The sequence below is a fragment of the Jaculus jaculus genome, chromosome 4 (assembly GCF_020740685.1).
Source record: "Jaculus jaculus isolate mJacJac1 chromosome 4, mJacJac1.mat.Y.cur, whole genome shotgun sequence".
In the NCBI taxonomy this organism is placed as follows: domain Eukaryota; kingdom Metazoa; phylum Chordata; class Mammalia; order Rodentia; family Dipodidae; genus Jaculus; species Jaculus jaculus.
This window is the reverse complement of record NC_059105.1, coordinates 169,263,808-169,288,155: the sequence shown is the minus strand read 5'-3', so window position 1 is coordinate 169,288,155 and position 24,348 is coordinate 169,263,808. Positions and strand designations below refer to the sequence as shown.

At 38.9% G+C, this 24,348-nt stretch overlaps 1 protein-coding gene across 1 annotated transcript in view; it reads left to right on the top strand.

The window, feature by feature from the left end:
- The first annotated feature begins 4,832 nt into the window (after positions 1–4,832).
- Positions 4,833–24,348, top strand: part of LOC101599825 (ABI family member 3 binding protein) — a 257,292-nt gene continuing 237,776 nt past the window's right edge. The window contains exon 1 of the mRNA XM_045148002.1: positions 4,833–4,982. Within this exon, the coding sequence (XP_045003937.1) occupies positions 4,904–4,982 (79 nt within the window). The 5' untranslated portion in view covers positions 4,833–4,903. The remainder of the gene's footprint in view (positions 4,983–24,348) is intronic.

The following is a 24,348-nucleotide window of genomic DNA, read 5'->3' as shown; positions in this document are numbered from 1 at the left end:
ACTTTGTAGACTCATAAAATTGGACTAATAGGTTAAATAGCTGCAAAGAATTTACTTCCAAGATTTTAAAGATTCATATGTGATGGGAGCTTCATCAGAAGGAGTGGAGTTAGTATTGAACACACGCCCAATATGAAATGATTGAAAAAATAGGACACTTGCTTAGAGCTGTGCTATAGATGACCTCTAGATACATGGATTTCATCCCATTCCCTAAGAGAAAATAAACAAAAAAATGATGCCATGTAATAATTGTACCAAAATACCATTAGGGTATACTGTTTGTAGGAAGAGAAACAATGGAATAGGCCTTCAGGTTACAAGTTCACATATATTGACACATTTTTGACATAGCTCCTGTGCATGAGGTTTGTTTGGTGTATTTTACCTTGTCCCAGAAACAAATGAAAACAACTTAGAAAGTTACATAAATTAAGACTCGAAGTGAAATAAGCAAAAAAAATAGGTGTGTGATGAAAAATTGAATCAGGAATGGTGTTAACAAATGTACATCACAAAAAACTATACACTGGGTGGGAAAGGTATTTGGTTCTGGTTTTCTAGCAATCTACACAGAAAGGGAAACCTGGTGGCAGTGCCGCAAAATTAATGCAGTTGTACAGGGAAAAAAATCAGGGTTTTTGACATAAAGAACAATCAGGTTTTTTCTAGATTTTTCATAAAGAGAATGTATATAATTTAATACAGTTGTCAAGCCACTATCTTAATATGCACAATAGAGGGTTCATGGCTAATTCTCATAGTGAACTTCATTGTAGGTAATATATCAAATTACTCTATTAACATAGAGTTTATTTCCACATTTTAAAGTGGACCAATACTGTTGTGCAATGTCTGAGATTTTACCCTATGTGTAAGCATGCATCGATAGCTCACAGATGCTGGCATGAGATACAAGACTCTTGGGTTTTGCAAAGACAAAGGAAAACATATTCTATAGTCTGAATACTGATATTTTCATTAGAAGAGGGACTCTCAGTTCCTACACAGCAACTCTTTGAGTGGCTCATATACATGCCATGGATTGTATTGCAGGAAGGAACACCTAGGGAGCGTCGAGGACTTGCATCTTTATGGTGGAAAGTGACGATGCATTATCTTTTCCCAGAAAGAGACATTATCTACTCATAATTCCATCTTCAGGTGCAATTTGCAACACATTTTCTTGAAAAGATAGTCTGGAGCACAGGCCAGTAGTGCCTTTCCTTATAAGATGTGTGGAAACATGGCTTCCTTGGAGACTTTGTCACACTCAAGCATTTTCTGGATTCACCTAGGATAAACCTTTAGAGGATTTTCTGGGGGTTGATAGTTTGTGTTTCATTTGACATTTATTGATGTACTTAGTGAATTCTTCTATTCACTGAGGACAGTGATAAGTAAAAGAAGCATGAGTCCTGCATTCACAGACTATTGTGCATACATGTCATGTAAATATATTGTATGTGTTTTTCAAGCAGTTCTTCCTAAAGTTCTTTCAGCAAGATTTTTTTTTTAAATTTTTTTTGTTCATTTTTTATTTATTTATTTGAGAGAGACAGACATAGGGAGAAAGACAGATAGAGGGAGAGAGAGAGAATGGGCGCGCCAGGGCTTCCAGCCTCTGCAAACGAACTCCAGACGTGTGCGCCCCCTTGTGCATCTGGCTAACGTGGGACCTGGGGAACCGAGCCTCGAACCGGGGTCCTTAGGCTTCACAGGCAAGCGCTTAACTGCTAAGCCATCTCTCCAGCCCGATTTTTTTTTTTTTTTTACAAATATTATGAAGTTGAAAGTTTGAAATCTTGCTAGTATCCAGTTTAGCATTTCTACATTTCCAAGTAAATGAGACACTGGAGCCTAAGGAATAGGGCTTGAGCTGGCATTTTCTAGTGAAAACTGAGAAACCTAATAGGGATACACAAATTATTCCACAGTCATGACCAATGTGCCCAAGGTCAGGGTCAATTTTTCCTTAAAAATAGTCCAAAATCTTCCAATGATTATGTGCCTGAAGCCCTGAGGTTTTATTCCATCTGAAGAGGCATGCGTAGTTCTGAAATGTTCACCTCCTGTTTGGGCTGAGACTCTGATGACAAAACTCTTTCTGTTCATTAGGAAAGTGGAATTCCCTATCTGAGATGTCCTTTTCTTAAGCCACTCTCCCTCCCTGACCTGAGCACAGCTCTCATTCTGTGAGTGTCTCCACTAAATGTTTATTCTACTAAGGTAGCACACCATCTTTTCCTGACAAAATAATGAGGTTGGGCTCTATTTAATTAGTGTCTACTCAGTTCCAAACTGAAATAATGTGGATCAGACTTGGTCTGCCAGCCAAACAGAGGCTGATCCTTGAATTCCATTACCTAACTCTCACACCAGCACTTTATGCTGTTTTGAAAATCTAGCTGCCTTTTCAATATTTCTGCTGGGTTTGTTCCCTCTTTAAAAAAATCTGTCATTTCCTGCTAACACTGTGGCCTCACTGGCTTAACTTGATGGTAATGGCATATAGAATCAGAACCTGCAGGGCCAGCTGGATGAGTGTCCAAACTCAAGTTTGAGAGAACTATTCAAGTAGAAAATCAGAGATGAAAAGACCTGTTAAATAACCCAGTCTCTTCCAAAGCCAGTGCCAGAACATTCCTATGATGAGAGCTTGAGCCTGGCCAGTTCCAAATGACTTTAACAATGTGCCTCCTTATACTTTATTTGGAAGATGGGCTGTCTCTTCAAATTTTTCTTTTAGTGAGCTTTACTCTGTAGAATTAAACTGTTACATTTCCCTTTAACTGCTCTTATTTTAGCTTTAGTAACACTATAAAATCACCTCTTCTTTCTTTCTTTCTTTTTTTTTTTTTTTTGGTTTTTTGAGGTAGGGTCTCACACTAGTCCAGGCTGACCTGGAATTCACTATGTAGTCTCAGGGTGGCCTCGAACTCACAGCAATCCTCCTACCTCTGCCTCCCAAGTGCTGGGATTAAAGGCATGTGCCACCATGCCTGGCTAAATCAACTCTTTTCTTTTTTTAATTTTTATTTAGTTATTTGAGAGCGACAGACACAGAGAGAAAGACAGATAGAGGGAGAGAGAGAGAATGGGCGCTCCAGGGCTTCCAGCCTCTGCAAACGAACTCCAGACGCGTGCGCCCCCTTGTGCATCTGGCTAACGTGGGACCTGGGGAACCGAGCCTCAAACCGGGGTCCTTAGGCTTCACAGGCAAGCGCTTAACCGCTAAGCCATCTCTCCAGCCCTAAATCAACTCTTTTCAAAGAGTCAATATAAATATACAAATAGCAAACTATTTATGAACCCAGCCCACCTACCTATATTTGGGACAATGTGATGTAGGAGGACATGACACATACTTGCATGATACAGGTAAATGCACTTGTTAGAATTCTTCATAATTACGGGTTTTGTTATTGTCATTTATTGTTGTTTTCAGCAACTTCCATTTAATCAATGTTGCTGGTATGCTGGGCAGAGTGGTAACTGATTTTAAAAAGTGCTGCTAGCAAGTTTATAAAATTTATATTGTCATCTCTATTTTAGAATTTAAAATTTAATAATGGGGCTGGAGAGATGGCTTAGTGGTTAAGGTGCTTGCCTACAAAGCCAAAGGACCCAAGTTTGATTCCCCAGGACCCACATAAGCCCGATGCACAAGGGGACACATGCACCTGGAGTTCTTTTGTGGTAGCTGGAGGCTCTGGTGTGCCCATTCTCTCTCTCCTCCCCCCTCTCAAATAAACAAAAACCATATATCTATAGAATAGAAGTTCTTGAGTTACCTGGTTTGCTTAAATGCTAACTCTGTTTTTATGGGTGCTTTGACAATGAGCCTCTTATTTCACCTGTTTCTGTACTTGAAATAGGAGTGATGGCAATGCCTTCCTCACAGATGATATTGAGGAATATATGTCTTAATAATGTATCAATTGATTAAATCCGTGTCTGGTATGAAGCAAACTCTGAAGTATAAGTGATATTGATAACATATCAAAGAAGTTTGTTCAAGACTGGTAAGTGGGCTCTAAATCAATACCACAGTCACTTCTCTTCCAAGTCCGTTTGAATTATTAATAGAGTCAATAGAATATACCTGCTTGGCCAGGACTTCTAAGTTAGCCAACACATAGTTTTTTCTTACTAGTAAAATGGGGTTAATGCTATAGTTCCTATACAGCCTCCATAGCAAATGCTATTGCAGAGGCCAGCCCAGCATAGGGATCTGGTGGTCATGTGCTGCCTCTGCCTTTGCTCCCATCTCTGTGGAATACATAGATGCATACATTTGTGTGCATAACTGTATAGACACACATGTGTACAATATACAGCTGCTCAGCCTTGGACTTACTCTTACATGTTTCTCATAACATCGGAGCTACAGAATAGTTCCAAGTGTGTTTTTAATAATTTACTTCCACTTAAGAATTGGATTAGTTGATTGGATAATTAGAAACAGTTTCCTTCCTAATAAAGTTTCATTTTATATTTGTAATGTTTTGATGATTTTCAGTATATACTTTTCATATTCTTTGAAGCAAATCATCAGAGTTTTCATGGTTTCAAAGTTGCCTCAATACTTCTTTCATGAATATAGATTGGCTGTAGTTTCAGTTTTTATATCACAGAAGGGAGAGAAGAGATAGTTACAGCATCTCAGAGGGAAATGTGATGATATATTTTTGCTGGTGTGCCTATTTTTTTTTTTTTTTTTTGGAGTGTGTGTGAAAGGGTATGATGTCATCTTGTCTCCACCCCCTGTGAGTAAGCTCACAGCACAACTTCATGCAGCAGCCTGCCTCTGTCACTGGGAGACGTCTGTCCACTTAAATGCAGCTCCAGGGCTGCAAGGCACCCAGCAGCATCTCTCCCTGCGTGAGCAGACAAATGCAACATGCTCTCCAGCTTGGCTTGTCTACTTCTCTGTGGGAGCATTGCATTTGCTCTGGGAAATGCACAGAAATTGCCAAAAGGCAAGTAGCTCTGATGTTTTCTGCTTTAAATGTAATATTAAGAGATGCTTGTTTGTAACTGTTGTTACTAAGTGTGATTGCTACAATATGGGGGAATTAATTGAGTTAATCTGCAGGTAGTCAAAAGTTCAGATGTATGAAGGGGTCATTTAAACTTTCTTCCTTTGGTCCCCTGTTACCCTGTTATTTACTTTCTAGTTGCAGCTCTTTATTGCGAAATGAAAACCAACTTCTTATCGAGCATGTTCACAGGGACTTAAAGTGGTGTAGTTTCATATTACAGTATTATATAAATAGTCTTAGAGCTTAGTGGAGTTATTTGGTGCTTTCATCATCCTTCACAGAGGCTAAACTAATACTATTTTAAGGTTTAAAAGAAGCTAAATCTGAAACATGGACTCTTTGGCATAAATCTTAAGCATATCTATAGGGTGAATGGAGGGTGAGACCTGACCTGAGTACTGTTGTGAGTAGCAGCCACATCTCTCCAATGCAGTTTGGAAGAGGGTTTGATTTGTTAGACAGGGCACTCCCCTTCTCCTGGCTAACTTGCCCATATTTTAGAGTTGATGTTTTAACATGTGTAATGTCAATAAAATTAAAATTTCTTGGTTTAGACCCTAAAAACAACCTTTTGAAGCCATTAGTAATAAAATAGTAGGCTCTTGCCTTGCCCCATGTTTGAACATGAATGTTGTGTGTACTTCTGCCTCATGAAGAGGACAACTCTGGAGCTGTGAAGGTTTTTTCAATTTTTTTTTTTTTATGGCTTCAGATATCTGTAGTCAACAGGATTAAAAACACATTGGAATTTACCATACAATTATGATGAAAAATATCGGTGGTAATGCAGAACCATGAACTTGTCAAAGCCCTGGCGGGCATAGACTATTTCACAAAGAAAAGCTGTTAGTGTCAGAGTGTGTCTGTGTTTTTTCTCTCAATAGTTTGTTCCAGGATCATCTAGTCTTAAGTGAAAAGTGTCTTTTTCTCACTGGGTAAAGTGAAACTTGAACCCAGAATGTGAAAGCTTAAAACATTTGGCAAGTTGGTATTTCACATGATGATGTGAAAAGTAATAAAAAGTAAATTGCAAGTCTAATCAAATTATTATGTAAAAAATAAAAAAACAGTATTAAATCTTTTTCTTTTAAGAGTTTTGTTCCTTGATCATACTAAATTGGAATCTAAACAAGTTGGGAGGCATAAGCATTCATGTCCATGTTGATCAAACATTTAACAGCATACAATTTTTAAATTTTTTTTTCATTTTTATTTATTTATTTGAGAGCGACAGACAGAGAGAAAGAGGCAAATATAAAGAGAGAATGGGCGTGCCAGGGCTTCCAGCCACTGCAAACGAACTCCAGATGCGTTCGCCCCCTTGTGCATCTGGCTAACGTGGGTTCTGGAGAATCGAGCCTCAAACTAGGGTCCTTAGGCTTCACAGGCAAGCACTTAACAGCTAAGCCATCTCTCCAGCCCCCAACAGCAGGCAATTTGAGACAATTCTGAGTGTGACTTTTTAGTCTTAATATTTGTAGACATTTTATTATATTTTGGATTTACTGTGTAGGAATGATAGACAAAATTTGGTTACTGTAAACTTCTTCAAATTCCAAGTGTCTTAATTATTCTGTTGTAATCATTGAATATAGATCGCTTAGTACAAGTTGCCTTTATTTGTAATGGAAAAATGCATGGTTATCAAAAATTGGCATGAAACTTTTGTACTGTCCATTGTACTGTGAGGTGTTCTTTACTGAGGTTTCTTCTGTAATTTTTTTTAAAAAAAGATCATAGTTTTGGTAATTTGAACAAAGCATCAGTTTTAATGGTTATAAAATAAATAGCAATTTCCCTTTGTCCACTGCTATGATTTATTCTTATTTTGGGAGGTATTGAGAACATTTCTTTCAGCTGAACATGGGTCCCTTGACTAGGTGTTCTTCCCTACAATTGGAAGCAACATGGAGGGCCAGGTGCTCTTGTTAATAACTTGGGAGCCTTTGATGCCTTGTCTTTTGGGAGAATTCACAATAAATATCACTATTCTACAGGCTCTAAACATTTTCCAGTCAATAGACTTATCCAATTCTTTAACCCATTGTTCCGTAACATCACAGGATAGAAAATCCCCTTTTAAGCAGCATCGTGTTCATATCTTTCCAGAACTTGCCACAGAACACCTTTGAAAAAATGCTGGGATAAAAAGGAAAAAGCAGAGAGAAGAAGGGTTGATGAATCAGGTGCTTGGAGCTAGTAATATAAAGGTGGAAAAGCCTAATGTATCAGGGCCAACATTCTCAGGATTTCAACTGACATTCAAACAAGAAAAAGAGAAAAAAAAGAAAAGTTACAAGAGTCCTTTTGAATTACAACTCAAACTAGCAGGCTGGCTCAGTAGTGCAGATCTGCTTCTGCAGGTTTAAGTCCTTATGTCATTACAGGAATAATTATTATTCCCACCTCTTTAGCACGTCTGGTGGTAGAGGAGGACTCTTAACCAAGTGAGGGGTCGATAGACTCCACTCTGGTCAGGAGGAAGTGGTTCTTCCCTTTCTAATGTTACCAGAAATATAGGAGGTGGACACCTTCCTCCAGTGATCTATAACCCTAATGTGTGCCTACCTCAAAAGTTAAGACCCTAAAATCACTCAGGTAATGGATGGTGACTCAATCTAACTTTTTCATGCTGAAGTAGGGCATGGAGAGGTTTTGGAATTACACTTCTATAATCCCCACTTTAATCTTGCAGAATAGGTTGGCATCTTTGTTCTCTTGAGCCTGTATCCCTAACTACCTCTCTGCAACAGAAAACTACCTACCCCTTAATCTTAATGAATATGCATCATGCTTGAATTTTACCATGTGAGGATGCTCAAAGTAGAAAAAATATGTTGTTCATAAGAACAACCCACTCCACTGATTTAAAAAATAAATTACTTTATCTAGAAAAGTCATCCTAGTTGTTCATATTTTTCTCAGACTTTAAAATGTCACTACAGGCCACTAGTCTATCTTAGTCTTATTTTATAAACAAACATCCCAGAGAAGAAGAAATTTCATAACTTTTCCATGTTCACGGCAGGATCAGGATCAGGACCAGATGCTGAACTTCTGATTTAAAATCCACGTTCTGAGGACTAGACATGTAGATCAGTCGGCAGAAGTGCTTAATCTAGCAAAATAAAACCCAAGGTTTGAATCTCCAGCACCATGTAAATGGGCACACACCTCTAATTCCAGCAATTGGGAAGGAGAGGCAGGAAGATCAGGAATTCAAGATCATTCTTGGCTATATACTGAGTTTAAGGCCATGTTCAGTCTTGCTTCCTGCCAGGTAGTCAGGATCCCCTGACCCAAACCCTAAGAATCTGCCATATACATGAAAATGCTACCATTCCCTTGAATCAAGTTATTCCCAACAAAGTTCTTAAATATCATTTTTTCATATTTGTCTAAGAACTTATGAATATTTTATATGTTATATATGTGTGCACACACATATGAATACTTTATATATGCTCTATAGATATGCATACACATATATCACGCTCATTTGTTTGGTTACTTGTAAGAAATCACTTGCTATATGTCTTATGCCCATTTGCATACCTAACCACAAAACTTATTCTAAAAAAATTTGTTAGAAATGGTTTACTTTAAAAGTTTAAACTTTCAGTGTTTTGTTTTACAAATTAAATTAAATTAAATTAAATTATCCTTTAGCATGTTATTTACTATTGTTAAACCTCAGTTTTCTCATTTGAAAAATGAGAATAATGTTATCTGTCATGTAGTGTTCCAGTTTGAGTGAAATTACAGCTATGCAATCTTTAGAAAAGGGTCTGATATGCAACAGATAGTCAATATCCATTAGGTTAGAAAAGTGGTTCGATGTTGAGGAAATATAAACACCAAATACGATACTATCTGGTACAGAAACTGTAAAAGTTACTTTGTGGAAAGGTGGTCAGGGCGGTTCCACCTGACAGTGAGGGAAGGCATCGACTGCCTCTGGCCTGACCTGCACTGGCACACAGGGACAGCTGTGACTTTCCATGGAAAGCTCTATGTCAGCCTTTGTGAGTTGGAATGACCCGTGATTCCCTTGGGCAAGATCTACTCATGCTTGCTTTTCAGGAGACCTAGACCCTGGCATGCGGGTGGAGAGAAGAATTAACACCTTGCTCTATGCTGTTGGAAGGCCCTGTACTCCAGCTATCTCTAGAAATCTGTGTTTTAGCACTAAAGAATTTTCTTCTTCCCTGTTATATGTGCTAAAATACCAATCACAGAGGATAACCTGGAGTGAAGAAAGCAGCAGACTCTTATAAAGTGACATCAAAGGCTTGACAAACTGTGCTGAAATTCTTGTGTACAGAAGAATGTAATTACTAGGCAAGACTGCCACACCTCCTCCTGCTAAGGAATATGTGAAGAAGGCCACCATGGAATGCAAGTGTAATCACATGTTACACGGCATGGGGGTCTTGGGCATGAATTTAGGTATGTGGTAGAGGGGACAGCATCTGGTTCTCTATCTTAGACTCTTACTGAATAGGATTCAAGCCCCTGATAGAAAACATACAGACAGATAACATTACAATAAACACCAGAACCATCAGCCACTACCATGATTCTCATAGATAATATTCTTTGAGTTCATATTTTAGTTAGTAATTTAGTGTTAAATTTTTTGTATATGTTTATGCATATTTGTGTGTGTGTCTGTGGAGATCATAGATTAATTTTGTGTGTTTTTCTCAATCATCCTTTACCTTATTGTTTGGGGACAGTGTCACTCAGCAAACCCGAAGTAATGCTAGCTGGCCAACAAGTCCTGGGTGTCCTCCTGTCTCTGCTCTGGAATACTAAGCATGCACCCAGCTTTTACTTGGTTTCTGAAATCAGATCAATATGATTTAATGGAAGAGCATTTTATTGACTGATCCATCTTCATAGTTCCTAGTGTTACAATTTTTTAAAGAATTATTTATTTATTTGCAAGGAGAGCAAGATAGACATAGAGAAAGGGGGAGTAGAGAAAGAGAGAGTTAGAATGCCAGAGCTGCTAGCTGCTGCAAAGAAACTCCAGACTCATGCATCAATTTGTGCAGCTGGCTTTACATGGGTACTGGGGAATCAAATCTGGGTCGTTAAGCATTGCAAGCAAGTTCCTTAACCACTAAACAATACCTCCAGCCCATGTTACATATATTTAAAATTTTTTTTTTCATTTTCATTTACTTATTTGAGAATGATAGACAGAGAGAGAAAGATGGAGAGAGAGAGAGAGAGAGAGAGAGAGAGAGAGAGAGAGAGAGAGACACAGAGAGAGAGACAGAGAGAGAGGGAGAGAAGGATCGTGCCAGGCCTCTAGCCACTGCAAACAAACTCCAGTCACATGTGCCCCCTTGTGCATCTGGCTAACGTGGGTCCTAGGGAATCAAGCCTTGAAACAGGGTCCTTAGGCTTCACAGGCAAGCACTTAACCACTAAGCCATCTCTCTAGCCCCATGTTACATATTTTTAATGCACAAAATTGAATTAATTTTTATAGTCCTTGTATGAAGCAGGTATCTTATTACTCCTATTTTGTAGATCTTGAGATTGTGCCTCCAGAACTTTAGGTAATTTTCCCCAAGTCACATAATAAGGGAAGCAAAGGTCCTTACCCTTAATTTTGATGTATAAGTTCTGTGATCTCTGTAAAGACATACTAATTTGTTCAAGTTTTATATATATATATATATATATATATATATATGCATGTCATGTCTGTCCAGAACACTTAGCTTCAGGATACAAAGCTTGGCAGTTGTCTTCAGTGAAATGACCAGTTAGTGGGATTGATGGATGAGATGGGGTAATACCAATGCTGTGAGACCTTCCTCCAATTTGGGTGAAGTACAAAGAGCTCTGATATTAGCCTGAAGAACCCAATGTAGACCAGAGGATTCGATATAATGAAGGGCATCAATGACATGTCTGAATGACACACATAATTTGGGACAAGCAAAAGTCTGGCTGAGAAGTGAGGAATCTTCCCAGCAGAAGCAGCTGCTAGGCCAGAGCCCATGCAACACTTGAGGGGTAATTATTATAGCTTTAAGAGGGGAAACCAAGACTCAGAAACCAAAACTGCATGCCTCTGTGCCTTCCTCATGCCTGACTTCTCAATAGTCATTGCCTCCAGTTCACTATGAAGTGGAAATTGGCTATTGACTTTGGAGAGGCAGGCCCTTACGTCTATTCTGTGAACTTGCCAGCTGAGCACTCATCTGGTGGGGGCTGACTCTCACTCTCCATGGAGCTCTCCCAAACTCATTTAACAAAATAAGCATGTGTTACTCCACCATACATCCCAGTTGATCTTCAAAGGTTTGTTGGTACTTGTGAGGGGCTGAGGAGTTTGACGGGTAAAAATGAAAAGGGTGAAGCCTACTAGGTTCCATTCCATGCTGGTTTTACTTGAATGAAATACATCACAAACACACACACACACACACGAGTATTTCTGGGATTGTATTGAAGAGTACAAAAGAGGAAATGGTTCCATTGATAAAAGATTGGAAAACCACAGGAGAATTATTTCAACATTTTTACAGTGTTTGTTTATTTAAGTACTGTTATTGAACATCTACTAGGTAAAACTGAATAAGATTGAGCAATGCGAGAAAGAACTTCATATTAGGAATTAGAAGTGATTAAGAATTTAACTTTGAAGCTAAGTTGATAACCCAAGATTTTAAAATAAAATCTGCCTGTGTTTTTCATATACTCATTAATTTCATAGACAGCTCTATTGTGCCATTAGATGGAAAATATTAAGAAACTTTAGCTTCCTCCCCTTCCTTTGGTTTAATGGGGCACAGGAGAGTACTTGAGAATAGGATTCAGCAATATTGTGTCATAGCAATTAAGGTTCAATGTTTTAGGTTAATGTGAATTGATAAAAGGTTTAATTAAGGTAAACATGAGGTGGCTAATGAAGGGAGAACACTGAGGTAATGTGTCCCTCCATTCTGCCTGCATCACTGTTAGAAAGAATTTCCCTTCTTTGACCTCAGATGGCTACTAATGAAGTTACAAAAGGAAGATGTGGCCTTAAGTCATCTGAACGTAAATGTAAGTTTAAAGAATAAGTAAGACAATCTAATTGAGAAATTACTAGCATAGTACAATGGAAAAATACTTATTATAAAGACTAGCAGTTGGGAGCTGGAGAGATGGTTCAATGGTTAAGGTAATTGCTTGCAAAGCCTAATGGCCTGGTTCAATTCCCCAGTCCCCACATAAAATCAGATGCTCTGGCATGCCCATGTTCATATTCTCTCTCTCTCTGTGTCCTTGAAAATAAATAAGTAGACATATTTTTTAGAAAATATTTTATTTATTTATTTGAGAAAGTGAGAGAGGGGGCCAAATAGATTGAGAGAGTGAATGGGCATGCCAGGGCCTCTAGCCACTGCAAATGAACTACAGATGCATGTGCCACCTTGTGGCTACTGGGTAATTGAACCTAAGTCCTTAGCCTTCACAGACAAGCACCTTAACCACTAAGCTATCACTCCAGCCTGATAAAATATATATATTTTTTAAAAAGAGCAGAAGTTGGGGATGGAGAGATGGCTTAGCAGTTAAGGTGCTCATTTGTGAAGCCTAAGGACCCATGTTCAGCTCTCCAGATCCCACACAAGCCAGACGCACAAAGGTAAGGCAAGTGCAAGGTCACACATACCACTAGGTGATGCAAGCATCTGGAGTTAAATTTCAGTGGCTGAGGCCTTGGTGCATTAATTCTCTCTCTCTCAAATAAAAAATTAAATTAAAAGACCAGAACTTATTAAAGTATCAGCTACACAAAGAACATGCTGCATAGAAAATTTAAAAAAAGCAATGCTTTTAACATGTTTTGGTAAAAAGCTAAGCAAATTACTGTGTCCCTGGCATGATGGCTATTCCTCCTCTTAACACACACACTCACACACAGACACACACAGTGTAAGTAATGTGTGCATATGTGTGTGTGTGTGTGTGAGCATAAGCAAATGCATGCCGCAGCACATGTATGGAGGTCAAAGAATAATCTCAGGGTTTGGTTCTGGGTTTTCACTGGTTAAAACAGGATCTCTTTATTGTTTGCTGATGTGTATGGTAGAGCAGCTGGCCCATAAGCTTCCAGGAATTTTCCTATCTCCACCTCCTATCTCACTGTAAGGGAGTACTGTGATTACAGATGTATGCTAACATGTCTAGCTTCTAACTGAACTCTGAAGATCTGAACTCGGGGTTATCATGCCTGCATGGCATGTCATGTCACTAGCCCTATCAAATATATCTTGAAGAGTATATTATCTGTTGCCTCTAGTCTTTTTAAAAAAACATTTTTATTTATTTATTTTAGACAGAGTGTGTATATGTGCATAAGCACATCAGGGCCTCTTACCCCTGCAAACAAACTTGAGATACATTTACCAGTTTTGCATCTGGTCTTATATTGGCGCTGGGGAATCAAACCTGGGCCTATCTAGGCTTTGAGACTCTGTAGGCAAGAGACTTTAACCACTGAGCCAAATGCCCAGCCCCTACTCCTACTGTCTCTAGTCTTATAGAAACTGCTATAAGATTGGCAGCTTAACATAACACATTTATCATTTCAAATTTGCTGGGTTAGCTGGGTCTTCTTAAAGCCCTTTCATGAGGCGGTAATGAAAATTCTGGAAATGTCTTTTTGTTTGAATGTTTGGCTAGGGCAAGATTTATTTTTATGCTTGGAAGAATTCAGGTCCCAAGGGGCCACTGGTCTGAGAATCTCACTGGCTGTTGGCCAGAGATCACCTTACTTCTTTGTCATGTGGCTCTTTCTACTGTGGCAACTTGCATCACCATAATGTACCAGTCTAGAAGAGTCTTTAGTCATGATGGAAATCACAAGCTTATGTAATCAAATTACAGAAGTGAATCATTATTGTCATATCTTATTGGTTAGAAGCAACTCAGATGTTAAAAAAACTTACACACCATAGATTAACTTACTAACTTTAGTAATCATAAATACTCAAAAAGTTGCTACAACTCACTAATGGATACAGTGAAACTGTAAATATAGGAAACCCAACTCCAGAGAGCACACTCACTTGAGCACTAACCCTCCATTAACTTCCAAGAGTCCAACTATTAGTGACAGATGCTTAAAAGGCAAACTGTCCATTTATCTCCCTATGTAGATGGATTTAGTTCTAGGACCTCATTAAGAATTGACATAAGAAAGCTGGGCATGGTGGGGTGCACGCCTTTAATCTCAGCACTAAGGAGGCAGAGGTAGGAGGATCGCCATGAGTTCAAGGCCATCCTGAGACTGTGAATTCCAGGTCAGCCTAAGCTACAGTGAGACCTTACCTCAAAAAAAAAAAAAAAAAAAAAAAGAATCGACATAAGAATCTCAGAAGTGCAAAGGTATCAAATAAGAGCCCTAGTTTTAATATGCAAGAAACCAATCAGAACCTAGGTTCCTTTGCTGATCGTTTCATCAAGTATGATAGATCCATGTGTGTGCAGAGGCACATACAGAAAATTCCCCAATAGAAAAACTATTTTATTGTGCCACCATTGCTCAGAGGAGAAAACATAAGAAATGTGGACTTTTCCTTAAAAAGAATTAACTCATATTAAATAATTCACTTATTTAATAATTCAAAGTTATGGACTCATCATATAATCTCCACAAAAGTGTCCATGTGAAGCACAGTGGAATGGCTTTTAGAGTAAAGGGGACAGTTAATGTAAGGTTAAATTAAATTTGTGTTTAGGGAAAGAATATCTGCTTCCTTAACTGGATGTAATAGAGATGACTCAAGAACCCAAAGAGCCTGTTCAGTGTTAAAACAATGCTACATACTGTCAGGTCACAAAACAAAGTTTAGACTGTACAGAGAAAATATTTTCAGTATGACACTGGAATATTTAGTATGATAATGTTGGATGCTTAATACTAAGATGTTTAAGACTACAATGCTTATAAAATGTCTAGTTGTTTAATGCCATGTGGGTCTTTTCTGTTTTATTTACCTCTTGTGCTGGGATAGTTCCAGCAGCACAGGAGGCACCTGGCAGAAAGGGTCACTCCAAGAACTCAGGCTGACAAGTTCTGTTGTTAGAAAGACCATCAAGATTTACTCCATTTCTGACCTTCCATCGTAAGACTGCTATAGTGAGTTTGAGGTTTCTGAATTTGGGTTCTTAGAGATAACATGAGATTTGAGGCCCTCTAAGTATACAATGTAGTTTTGAATTTAGCATATGTTCCTCCTAGCAGAGTTCTGAAACATGTGGTAAAAGATATTAACACTGTCACAGAAAGACTATTAGCATTTTTAAGTGAAGGATGGTACACATCTGAAGTCCACTCAGTAGAAAAGCAGGTCAAGTCTACCAACTCCAAGCATTTTTGGTCAGATTAGAAATTAATTTTAGATAAAATTGAGTCTTAATTTAAACTTGAAAATGCCCAAACTTATCAGTAATGTTCTATATGCCTACCAAATTATTTTTAATTAAAACTATTGTATTTATTTATTTGTAAGGAGACAGAAAGAGAGAGAGGGAGAGAGAGAGAGAAATGGGCATGCCAGGACCTCTAGCCACTGCAAACAAACTCCACATGCATGTGCCACTTTGAGTATCTGGTTTATATGGGAACTGGTAATTGAAATCATACCCTTAGGTTTTACAGGCAACTACCTTAACCCCTGAGCCATCTCTCCATCCCCCACTTACTAGCTACTGCCACTACTACTACTACTACTACTACTACTACTACTACTACTGGTATTTCTAGGTAGGATTTCACTGTAGCCCGGGCTGACCTGGAATTCACTATGTAGTCTCAGGGTGTCCTCAACCTCATGGTGATCCTCCTACCTCTGCATCCTGTGTACTGGGATTAAAGGCATGCACCACCATGTCTGGCCAAATTATTATTACTATTTTTTTATAAGTATTTAAAATATTTTATTTATTTGAGAGAAAGAGGCACAGAGAGAGACAGAGAGAGAAGAAGAAGAAGAAGAAAGTGGGAGAGAAAGAGAGAGAGAGAGAGAGAATGAGAATGGGCATGTCAGAGCCTCCAGATGCATGCACCACCTTGTGCATCTGGCTTATGTGGGTCCTGGAGAATCAAACCTGGGTCATTTAGCTTTGAATACAAATGCCTTAACTGCTAAGCCATCTCTCCAGCCCAGCCAAATTATTTTTATGAGACATTTAAAAAATATTTTTGGTTTATTTTTATTTATTTATTTGAGAGTGACAGACAGAGAAAGCGACAGACAGACAGACAGGGGGAGAGAGAGAGAGAGAGAGAGAGAGAGAGAGAGAGAGAGAGAGAGAGAGAGACAGAGAGACAGAGAGGGAGAGAGAGAATGGGCGTGCCAGGGCTTCCAGCCACTGCAAACGAACTCCAGATGCTGTGCCCCCTTGTGCATCTGGCTAACATGGGTCCTGGGGAAAAACCTTGAACCGGGGTCCTTAGGCTTCATAGGCAAGCGCTTAACCACTAGGCCATCTCTCCAGCCCAAGACATTTTAAAAGTATTTCTCAGGTGATTCCAATATGACTAGGATGAAAAATTATTGATCAATATCTTTTGAAAAGTACGTATAAGTATGTGAGGTGTGTGTGTGCATGTATGCACATGCATTCATGCTTGATAAATATTTCTGGAAGAGAACAGAATAAAATATAAAAATGGCAAATTATTTTGTTATTTAAGTGTCTATATAAAATTAAAAAGAATGATATTTTTGCTGCTTAATTCCAGATTTTAAAACATTATTTGAAAAAAATTCAGATATCCTTTTCAGACTATCTAAGAAATTGCTCAAAATTGAGGCTAACAGGAGTTCTATGCATGGTCAGTGTGTGGGCAGGCATGACGGTCTGGGGTGAGTAGGTTGGACCTCATTTCTGGGCTCCTCCCACTCCCAGGGTCTCAGTTCCTTGCCCAGTCAGTGTGTGGGCGGGCACAGCGGTCTAGAGTGAGTAGACTGGACCCATTTCAGGGCTTCTCCTACCTCACCAGTCTGGGTTGCCTGACCTGGTCTGTGTCCTGTAGGGCACCAGCACAACACAGGCCAGCTCCCTGCTCCTTTGCTCCTCCTAGTCCCCTGGTCCTGGTAATTCCCACTGTGCCTTGTTCAGGGAGGCCTGGCCCCTGTGTGAGCTGTGGAATCAAGCCTTTTGCTCTGGTATCCTGACTTGCCACTAGGTACCAACATTCCTATTCACCAGAGTCAGAGGATAAAAGGGGCAAAGGATAAAAACTTGCTTCCTCCTCAATAAGATAAAAAGTCTTCCTAAAATAGATAACAATGCAAAAAATCCAACAAAAGTCAGAAAACTGAGAGATCTCCATGAAGGATGCCTAGTCCTACTGTAGAAGCCTCCAATGAAATCAGAGAAATCAACAGAAATTCATTCCCCCAATGAAAACACAACCAATGAGACCCTCATAAAAATAGCCAGGCATGGTAGCACATGCCTTTAATCCCAGCACTCAGGAGGCAGAGGTAGGAGGATTGCCATGAGTTCAAGGCCACCCTGAGAAGACAGAGTTAATTCCAGGTCAGCCTGGCCCAGAGTGAGTCCCTACCTCGGAAAACAAAAAAATAAATAAATAAAAAATATTTTAAAAATTGCTGCACTTGAAGCAAACTATCAAAGAACCAACAATTGTATCAATGAAATGGAACAGAATCTCCTGGAGCATTCAGCCTTTGACAGTAGGCTTAACTTGATTGAAGAAAACGTTAGAACCCCTCCAAAGTGATATGCCTAAATGGAAGGTAAGTCAAGAAATGGAAGACCTCAACAACCGGTTGATTAAGCTGAATGAAGACTTGATCAAATGCAAAATGATTTCCAGGAAGCATCAAGAAAATCAGAACTCAAATTGAAATCTTCCCTCAAAAAAAAAAAAAAAAAAAGATGGACACGATGCAAAATAACACATCAGAAAACAAAAATAAAATAGAAAATATAAAAACCTCTCTAGAACCAGTTATCAACAGTTACTCATGTGGAAGACAGAACCTCTGACCTGAAAGATAAGACAGAAGAAATTGATCAGAAGGTCAAAAATTTTGCTAAGTTCAAAAAATCAAGTGAACAGAATATGAGGGAACTGTGGGTCACCCTAAAATGACCAAACATCTGGATCATGGGCATACCAAAAGGAGAGGAAATCCAGATCAGAGGCATAAAGAACATACTCAGCAAAATTATTGAAGAAAATTTTCTGAATCTTGCAAAAGAGAGGCCCATGCAGATACAAGAAGCCCACAGAACACCAAACAGGCAGGACCAAAGAAGAAACTCTCCAAGACACATCATAGCTAAGACCCTTAACAATGAAAACAAAGAGAGGGTGATAAAAGCAGCCAGAGAGAAGCAATTCACAACATACAAAGGCAATCCCATGAGAACAACATCAGATTTCTCAGTGGAAACCCTGAAAGCCAAAGGGCCTAGAATGGAACACTTCAAAGTGTGAAAAATTACAGCTTCTAACCCAAGCTACTTTACCCAGGACCTGGTATCTGCTGTCTTCAAGAAACCCACCTCACCACTAAAGATAGACACCTCCTCAGGGTGAAAGTTTGGAAAATGATATTCCAAGCAAATGGAAATAAAAAACAAGTGGGTGTTGCTGTATTAATATCTGATAAAATACACTTCCCACCAAAAGTAATCAAAAAGGACAAAGAAGGTCACTTCTTACTCATCAAGGGAATGATCCAACATGAGCACATCACAATCATAAATATATATGTGCCAGACACAGGGAACCACAGTTTATAAAGCAAAATTTATTTGACAGTAAAACAGAAATAAACACCAACACCATCATAGTGAGAAACTTCAATACTCCACCATCATCAATAGACAGATAATCCAAACAGAAAATCAACAGGGAAATAATAGAGCTCAACAACATCATAGATCAACTAGACGTAACAGATATCTACAGAACTTTCCGCCCCAGCTCCACATAATTCTCAGCAGCCCATGGAACCTTCTCCAAAACTGATCATATATTAGGCCATAAAGCATGCCTTTATAACTTTAGGAAAATTGAAGTCACTTCCTGCATCATGTCAGATCACAATGCTTTAAAGCCAGAAATTAATAAGAGACACATCAAGAACTCTACCAAGTCCTGGAGACTAAACAACACACTTTTAAATAATGAATTAGTTATGGAAGAAATAAAAAATAAGACTGTAAAATTCCTAGAATTGAATGATAATGAAAATACAGCCTACCAAAAACTTATGGGACTCAAAGAAGGCAGTCACAAGCAGAAAATTCATAGCCCTAAATTCCTTCATTACAAAAACAGAGAGATCATAAATCAATAACCTTACTGTCTACTAAAGGTGATGGAAAAACAAGAAGAATCCACCCCCAAGAGCACCAGATGGAAAGAAATAATCAAGATTCAAGCAAAAATTAATGAATTTGAAACTAAGAAAACAACTTAAAAAACAGATGATATGAAGAACTGGTTCTTTCAAAAAAAAATAAACAAGATTGACAAACCCTTGGCTAAACTTAACAAACAAACAAAAAAGACAAGTCTCAAATTAACAAAATCAGAAATGAAAAAGAAGAGATCACTACAGACATCAATGAAATTGGAAGAATCATCAGGGCATGTACTTCCAAAACATCTACTCCACAAAATTGGATAATATGGAAGAAATGAATGAATTCCTAGACACATATCACCTACTAAAACTAAATTCAGAGCAGATTAATCACCTAAACAAGCCCATCATATTCATGGAGATTGAAAGGGTAGTCAAAAGCCTCCCCAAAAAGAAAAGTCCAGGACTGGATGGCTTCTCAGCTGAATTCTATTTAACCTTCACAGAAGAACTGAAACCAATTTTTTAAAAACTATTTCACATAATTGGAGACCAGGGAATCCTATCTGACTCCTTTTTATGAATACCATAAGCAGAGATAATAAAGAACCAGACAACCCACTCCAAAAGTGGGGCAGAGAACTAAATAGGGAGTTCTCAGAGGAAGAATTACAAATGGCTGACACACACTTAAAATATTCAACATCAATAACTATTAAGCAAATGCAAATTAAAACAACTATGAGATTTCACCTTAACCCAGTAAAGATGGCAAACATTAAAAAATCAAATGAAAACAAATGTTGGTAAGGATGTGGATAAATAGTAACTCTCATTAACTGTTGGTGGGAATGTAGGCTGGTACAACCACTGTGGAAATTAATTTGCAGACTCCTGTAAAGGATGAGTATAGAGTTACCAACAGACCCAGTTATTCAGTTACTGGGCATTTACCCTAAAAGCTCAATACCTCTGTTCATAAATATTTGCTCAATATTTGTTTTTAACTGCTCAATCAACCCAGGTGCTCATTATTGGATGAATGGATAACCAAGATGGGGTATGTCTCCTCAGAAGTAAGAAAAAAAAAATGACACACTGAAATATGTAGAAAAATGGATAACTTGGAACAGATCATTCTAAGTGGACTCACATGATCACAGAAATGCAACCATCACGTGACCTCACTCACCCGTAGTTTCTAAGCTGGATCAGCCTGAGTTGCTGATGTGACTGAATAGCATCTTGAGGCTTGGATATAGGAAGAGCAGGGCTTGTGGGAAGGGAAATGCTGTGGTGGGGGGGACACAAAATTGAACCCAAATTAAACTGGTACCATAGAATCCTACATCCTGGAAGTCAAACAAAAAGGTAGAACCTTCAAGAGACCTTAGAGGGAGCACCTGAATTGAAGGGCCATGGAAAGAGTGAGATAATGATTCTGCTTTAGTTGCCAAGCTCCCACTAACCTTAGACAATAACAGTGTCTAAACCCTTTTAATTATCTCCAAATTAATAATGGTTATCCCATTTAACTGGTACTACCTTCACTCTGTTGGAGAATCTGCTTCTCTTTTTCAGATAGGAACTGAATCTGAGGAGATTAATAACCCAGTGCACCCCCACCCCAGCTGAAATGGCAGAGGAATTAGGGAAAGGGTCAAGAGTGCTGCTTTCTTAGTTAAACTGATAACAGCACAGGGGTGATGGAGAAAGATACCGAGGACACACAACACCTACCAAACCAGAGATCCAGATGCTCCTAAGTGCCCATCACTGAAGTAGACTTAAAATGCACCCATCATGGCTCAGGGAATTTTGCAGAAGAGGGGGTAGAATGATTGTTAGAGCTACAAGTAGGGACATTTTGCATAGAGACATTGCCTCTGACCCCCAATGATGCATGACCCACAACCCCCATGGAATTGACCTGCATCCCCAGTGAGGAAGGCCTCTTCAGAAAAGGGGCAGGGAGGAGGAAAAGGATGGTACCAACATGTGATGTTCACATATAAATATGTCCATATGTAATAATAAAAATAAAAAATTAAGGCTAAAATTTTTTAGTATTAAAACATAAGTATGATTCTCTAAAACTGAACACATATTAAATAATCAACCTTTATGAGCTGGTAATACACTCCTCATAAAAAATATTCTTCTGCCGGGCGTGGTGGTGCACGCCTTTATCCCAGCACTTGGGAGGCAGAGGAAGGAGTATCACCGTGAGTTCAAGGCCACCCTGAGACTCCATAGTGAATTCCAGGTCAGCCTGGGCTAGAGTGAGACCCTACCTTGGAAAACCAAAAAACAAACAAACAAACAAACAAACAAACAAACAAATATATATACATGTATATTCTTCTGACACATGAGTGGAATGACTTTTAGAGTAAGTAGTGAAGTTGCTGTAAGTTTAAATTAAATGTGTGTTTAGGGGCAGAATGTGTCTTTTTATTACTGAATGTAATGTTTTACTTCCAATGCAGTGCCAAGGTGGCTTTGGGTTTCCTTTATTCTTTGATTTTTCCATTCTTTTAGATGATTAGAAGACATCCTAATTTTCCAAGGCCTTTGCTGAGCATACACTATGCACACATATGTAGGCAGGCAAGACCCAACAGACCTCTTTTCACTGAAAGCAGCTGTAAGGAGAGGTCTGGGCTACTTACCAAAGTCATGTTGGCAGAAAACTCTGGAATTCAATCATGTTCCAGATATGTTACCAGGAGTCCAGAAAAGTCTTCCTTCCTTTCGCTTTTCTGGAGTGAGTTAAACCATCCCTAGCTACTTAATTTAGGACAAGGCATTATCTGACCTGAAGAAAACCCTCTCCATTCTTCTCTGGTTCATCTTCTCCAAACATTCTGGTGACATTGCATTCACAGAATTTTCCATAAATACTCAAATTTTCATTAGATTTAGAAGGAAAATGATTCTGTGTATACTGTAGGCTCCATTGAGTTTACCCTAATCAGTATAAGCTTATTGAAAACTAGCCATACAGGTTAGTGTGCAAATCCTAGAAGTAAATGTGAGCAGGTTATTTAACCGTCTCTGAACATCAGAATTTCTTTTCTTTTGGAAAAAGAGAATAACAAAAATTTCAGTTCTTTAATTGGCTTTCACTAAGAATTAATATTAAAGTGACATTAATGAATATTTTGAGTCACTTAATTTAGTTGTATTAGTTACTTTTGAATAGTGGTGACCAAAATCCCTAAGAGAACAGCTTATGGGAGGAGGAATTTATTTGGCTTACTGTTCTGGAGCACTCGGTCTGTGGTTGTTTGGCCTCATGCACTTGGACAGGACACCATGGTGGTGAGAGTGTGGTGGTTAGTGAGTTCTTTACCTAACTGCCAACAGGAAGCAAAGAGAGAGAAAGAGAAAGAGAGGGAGATGGGTGGATGCAGGAGAGAGTCATAGACAAGATACCCCTGAGAATCTGCCCCAGTAATTTATAATCTCCAGCTAGGTACCACCTCCTAAAGTTTCCAAAACCTCCAAAAATAGCACCACCAGTTGGAGACTTAGGCTTTAACATAAGACTCTACAGGGAACATTTCATATTCAAGCTAGGTAAGAGGACATGTGAAGACCACTTTTTTTTTTTTTTTTTAGTTTTTTTGAGGTGGGGACTCACTCTAGCTCAGGCTGACCTGAAATTCACTATGTAGTCTCAGGGTGGCTTTGAACTCATGGCAATCCTTCTGCCTCTGCCTCCAGAGTGAAAGGCATGTGTCAGCACGCCTGGCTCCCAGGTACATTTTTGAAAATTCCTTGCTCACAGTGACAAAAGGAGATCTACTAGAAATTCCATGGTCTGGACATGTCCTGAGAAGATGCTGAGAGTAAGGAATACTTGCATCTATAGTGTGGCAGCCCCACATGGAGGCAGTATCTGAGTAGACTGAGGCATTCAGAAATTTTAAATGGAAGTCTTCCATCAGCTTCCTGCTTATTCCCTGAATCATCTCTTCCTATAGGGGCTTGGAAGGTCTAGCATCCCTGAGTACATTGGCCTTTTACTATGAAATAGACCCTTGGTTATTTTTTTTCTCCACTTTTCAATGGGGGTGCAGGTCCATCATGTGGCCTGGCTTTTCCTTGAATGCCTAGTGTAGTCTGTCCATTCTCAGGAATTGGGTGAGTTAGCCAATGGAACCCTTGCTCTGTCCTCTTTTCCTTAAACCTTCAGATTCATCTACTGTCCTGCCTCTTCCTCCTCTTTCCCTTCTCTCCTCATTCTCTTTTCTTTTGACACTGGAAGTGTCCCAGAGCATTCTCCAGCATTCCACTCCTGGCCACGCCTACTGGCCATAATGGCTTATGCTCTTGGCTCACAGCTGACTTTCCATCTGTTTGGATGTACCAGAAGTTAAATTTTGGAAAACAGTGTACATTTTATCTTTTTTTTTTTTTGGCACTTTTTACATGTCATGGCAAGGGTTTCAGAAGGTTGAAAATATAGTTTCTTACTCTTTTAAAAATGTGTTTATTTATTTATTTATGAGAGGGAAGAAAGAGAGAGAGAGGATGAATTGGCATGTCAGGGCCTCCAGCTGCTGTAAATGAACTCCAGATTCATATGCCACCTTATGCATCTGGCTTTATGTAAGTACTGGAGAATCAAACTGAAGTTGTTAGACTTTGTAGGTAATCACCTTAACTGCTGAGCCATCTCTCCAGTTCCAGTTTCTTACTCTTGACGAAAAGTTTATTTATGGGTTGGAGAGATGACTTAATGGTTAAGGCACTTGCCAACAAAGCCTAAGGACCCAGGTTTGATTCCCCAGTACCTAGGTAAGCCAGATGCACAAGGTGAAACATTTGTCTGGAGTTCATTTGAAATGATCCTGATATGCCCATTCTTTCTTCCTGTTTCTTTTACTTTCTATCTAGTAACTAAATAAAAATCAAATATATAA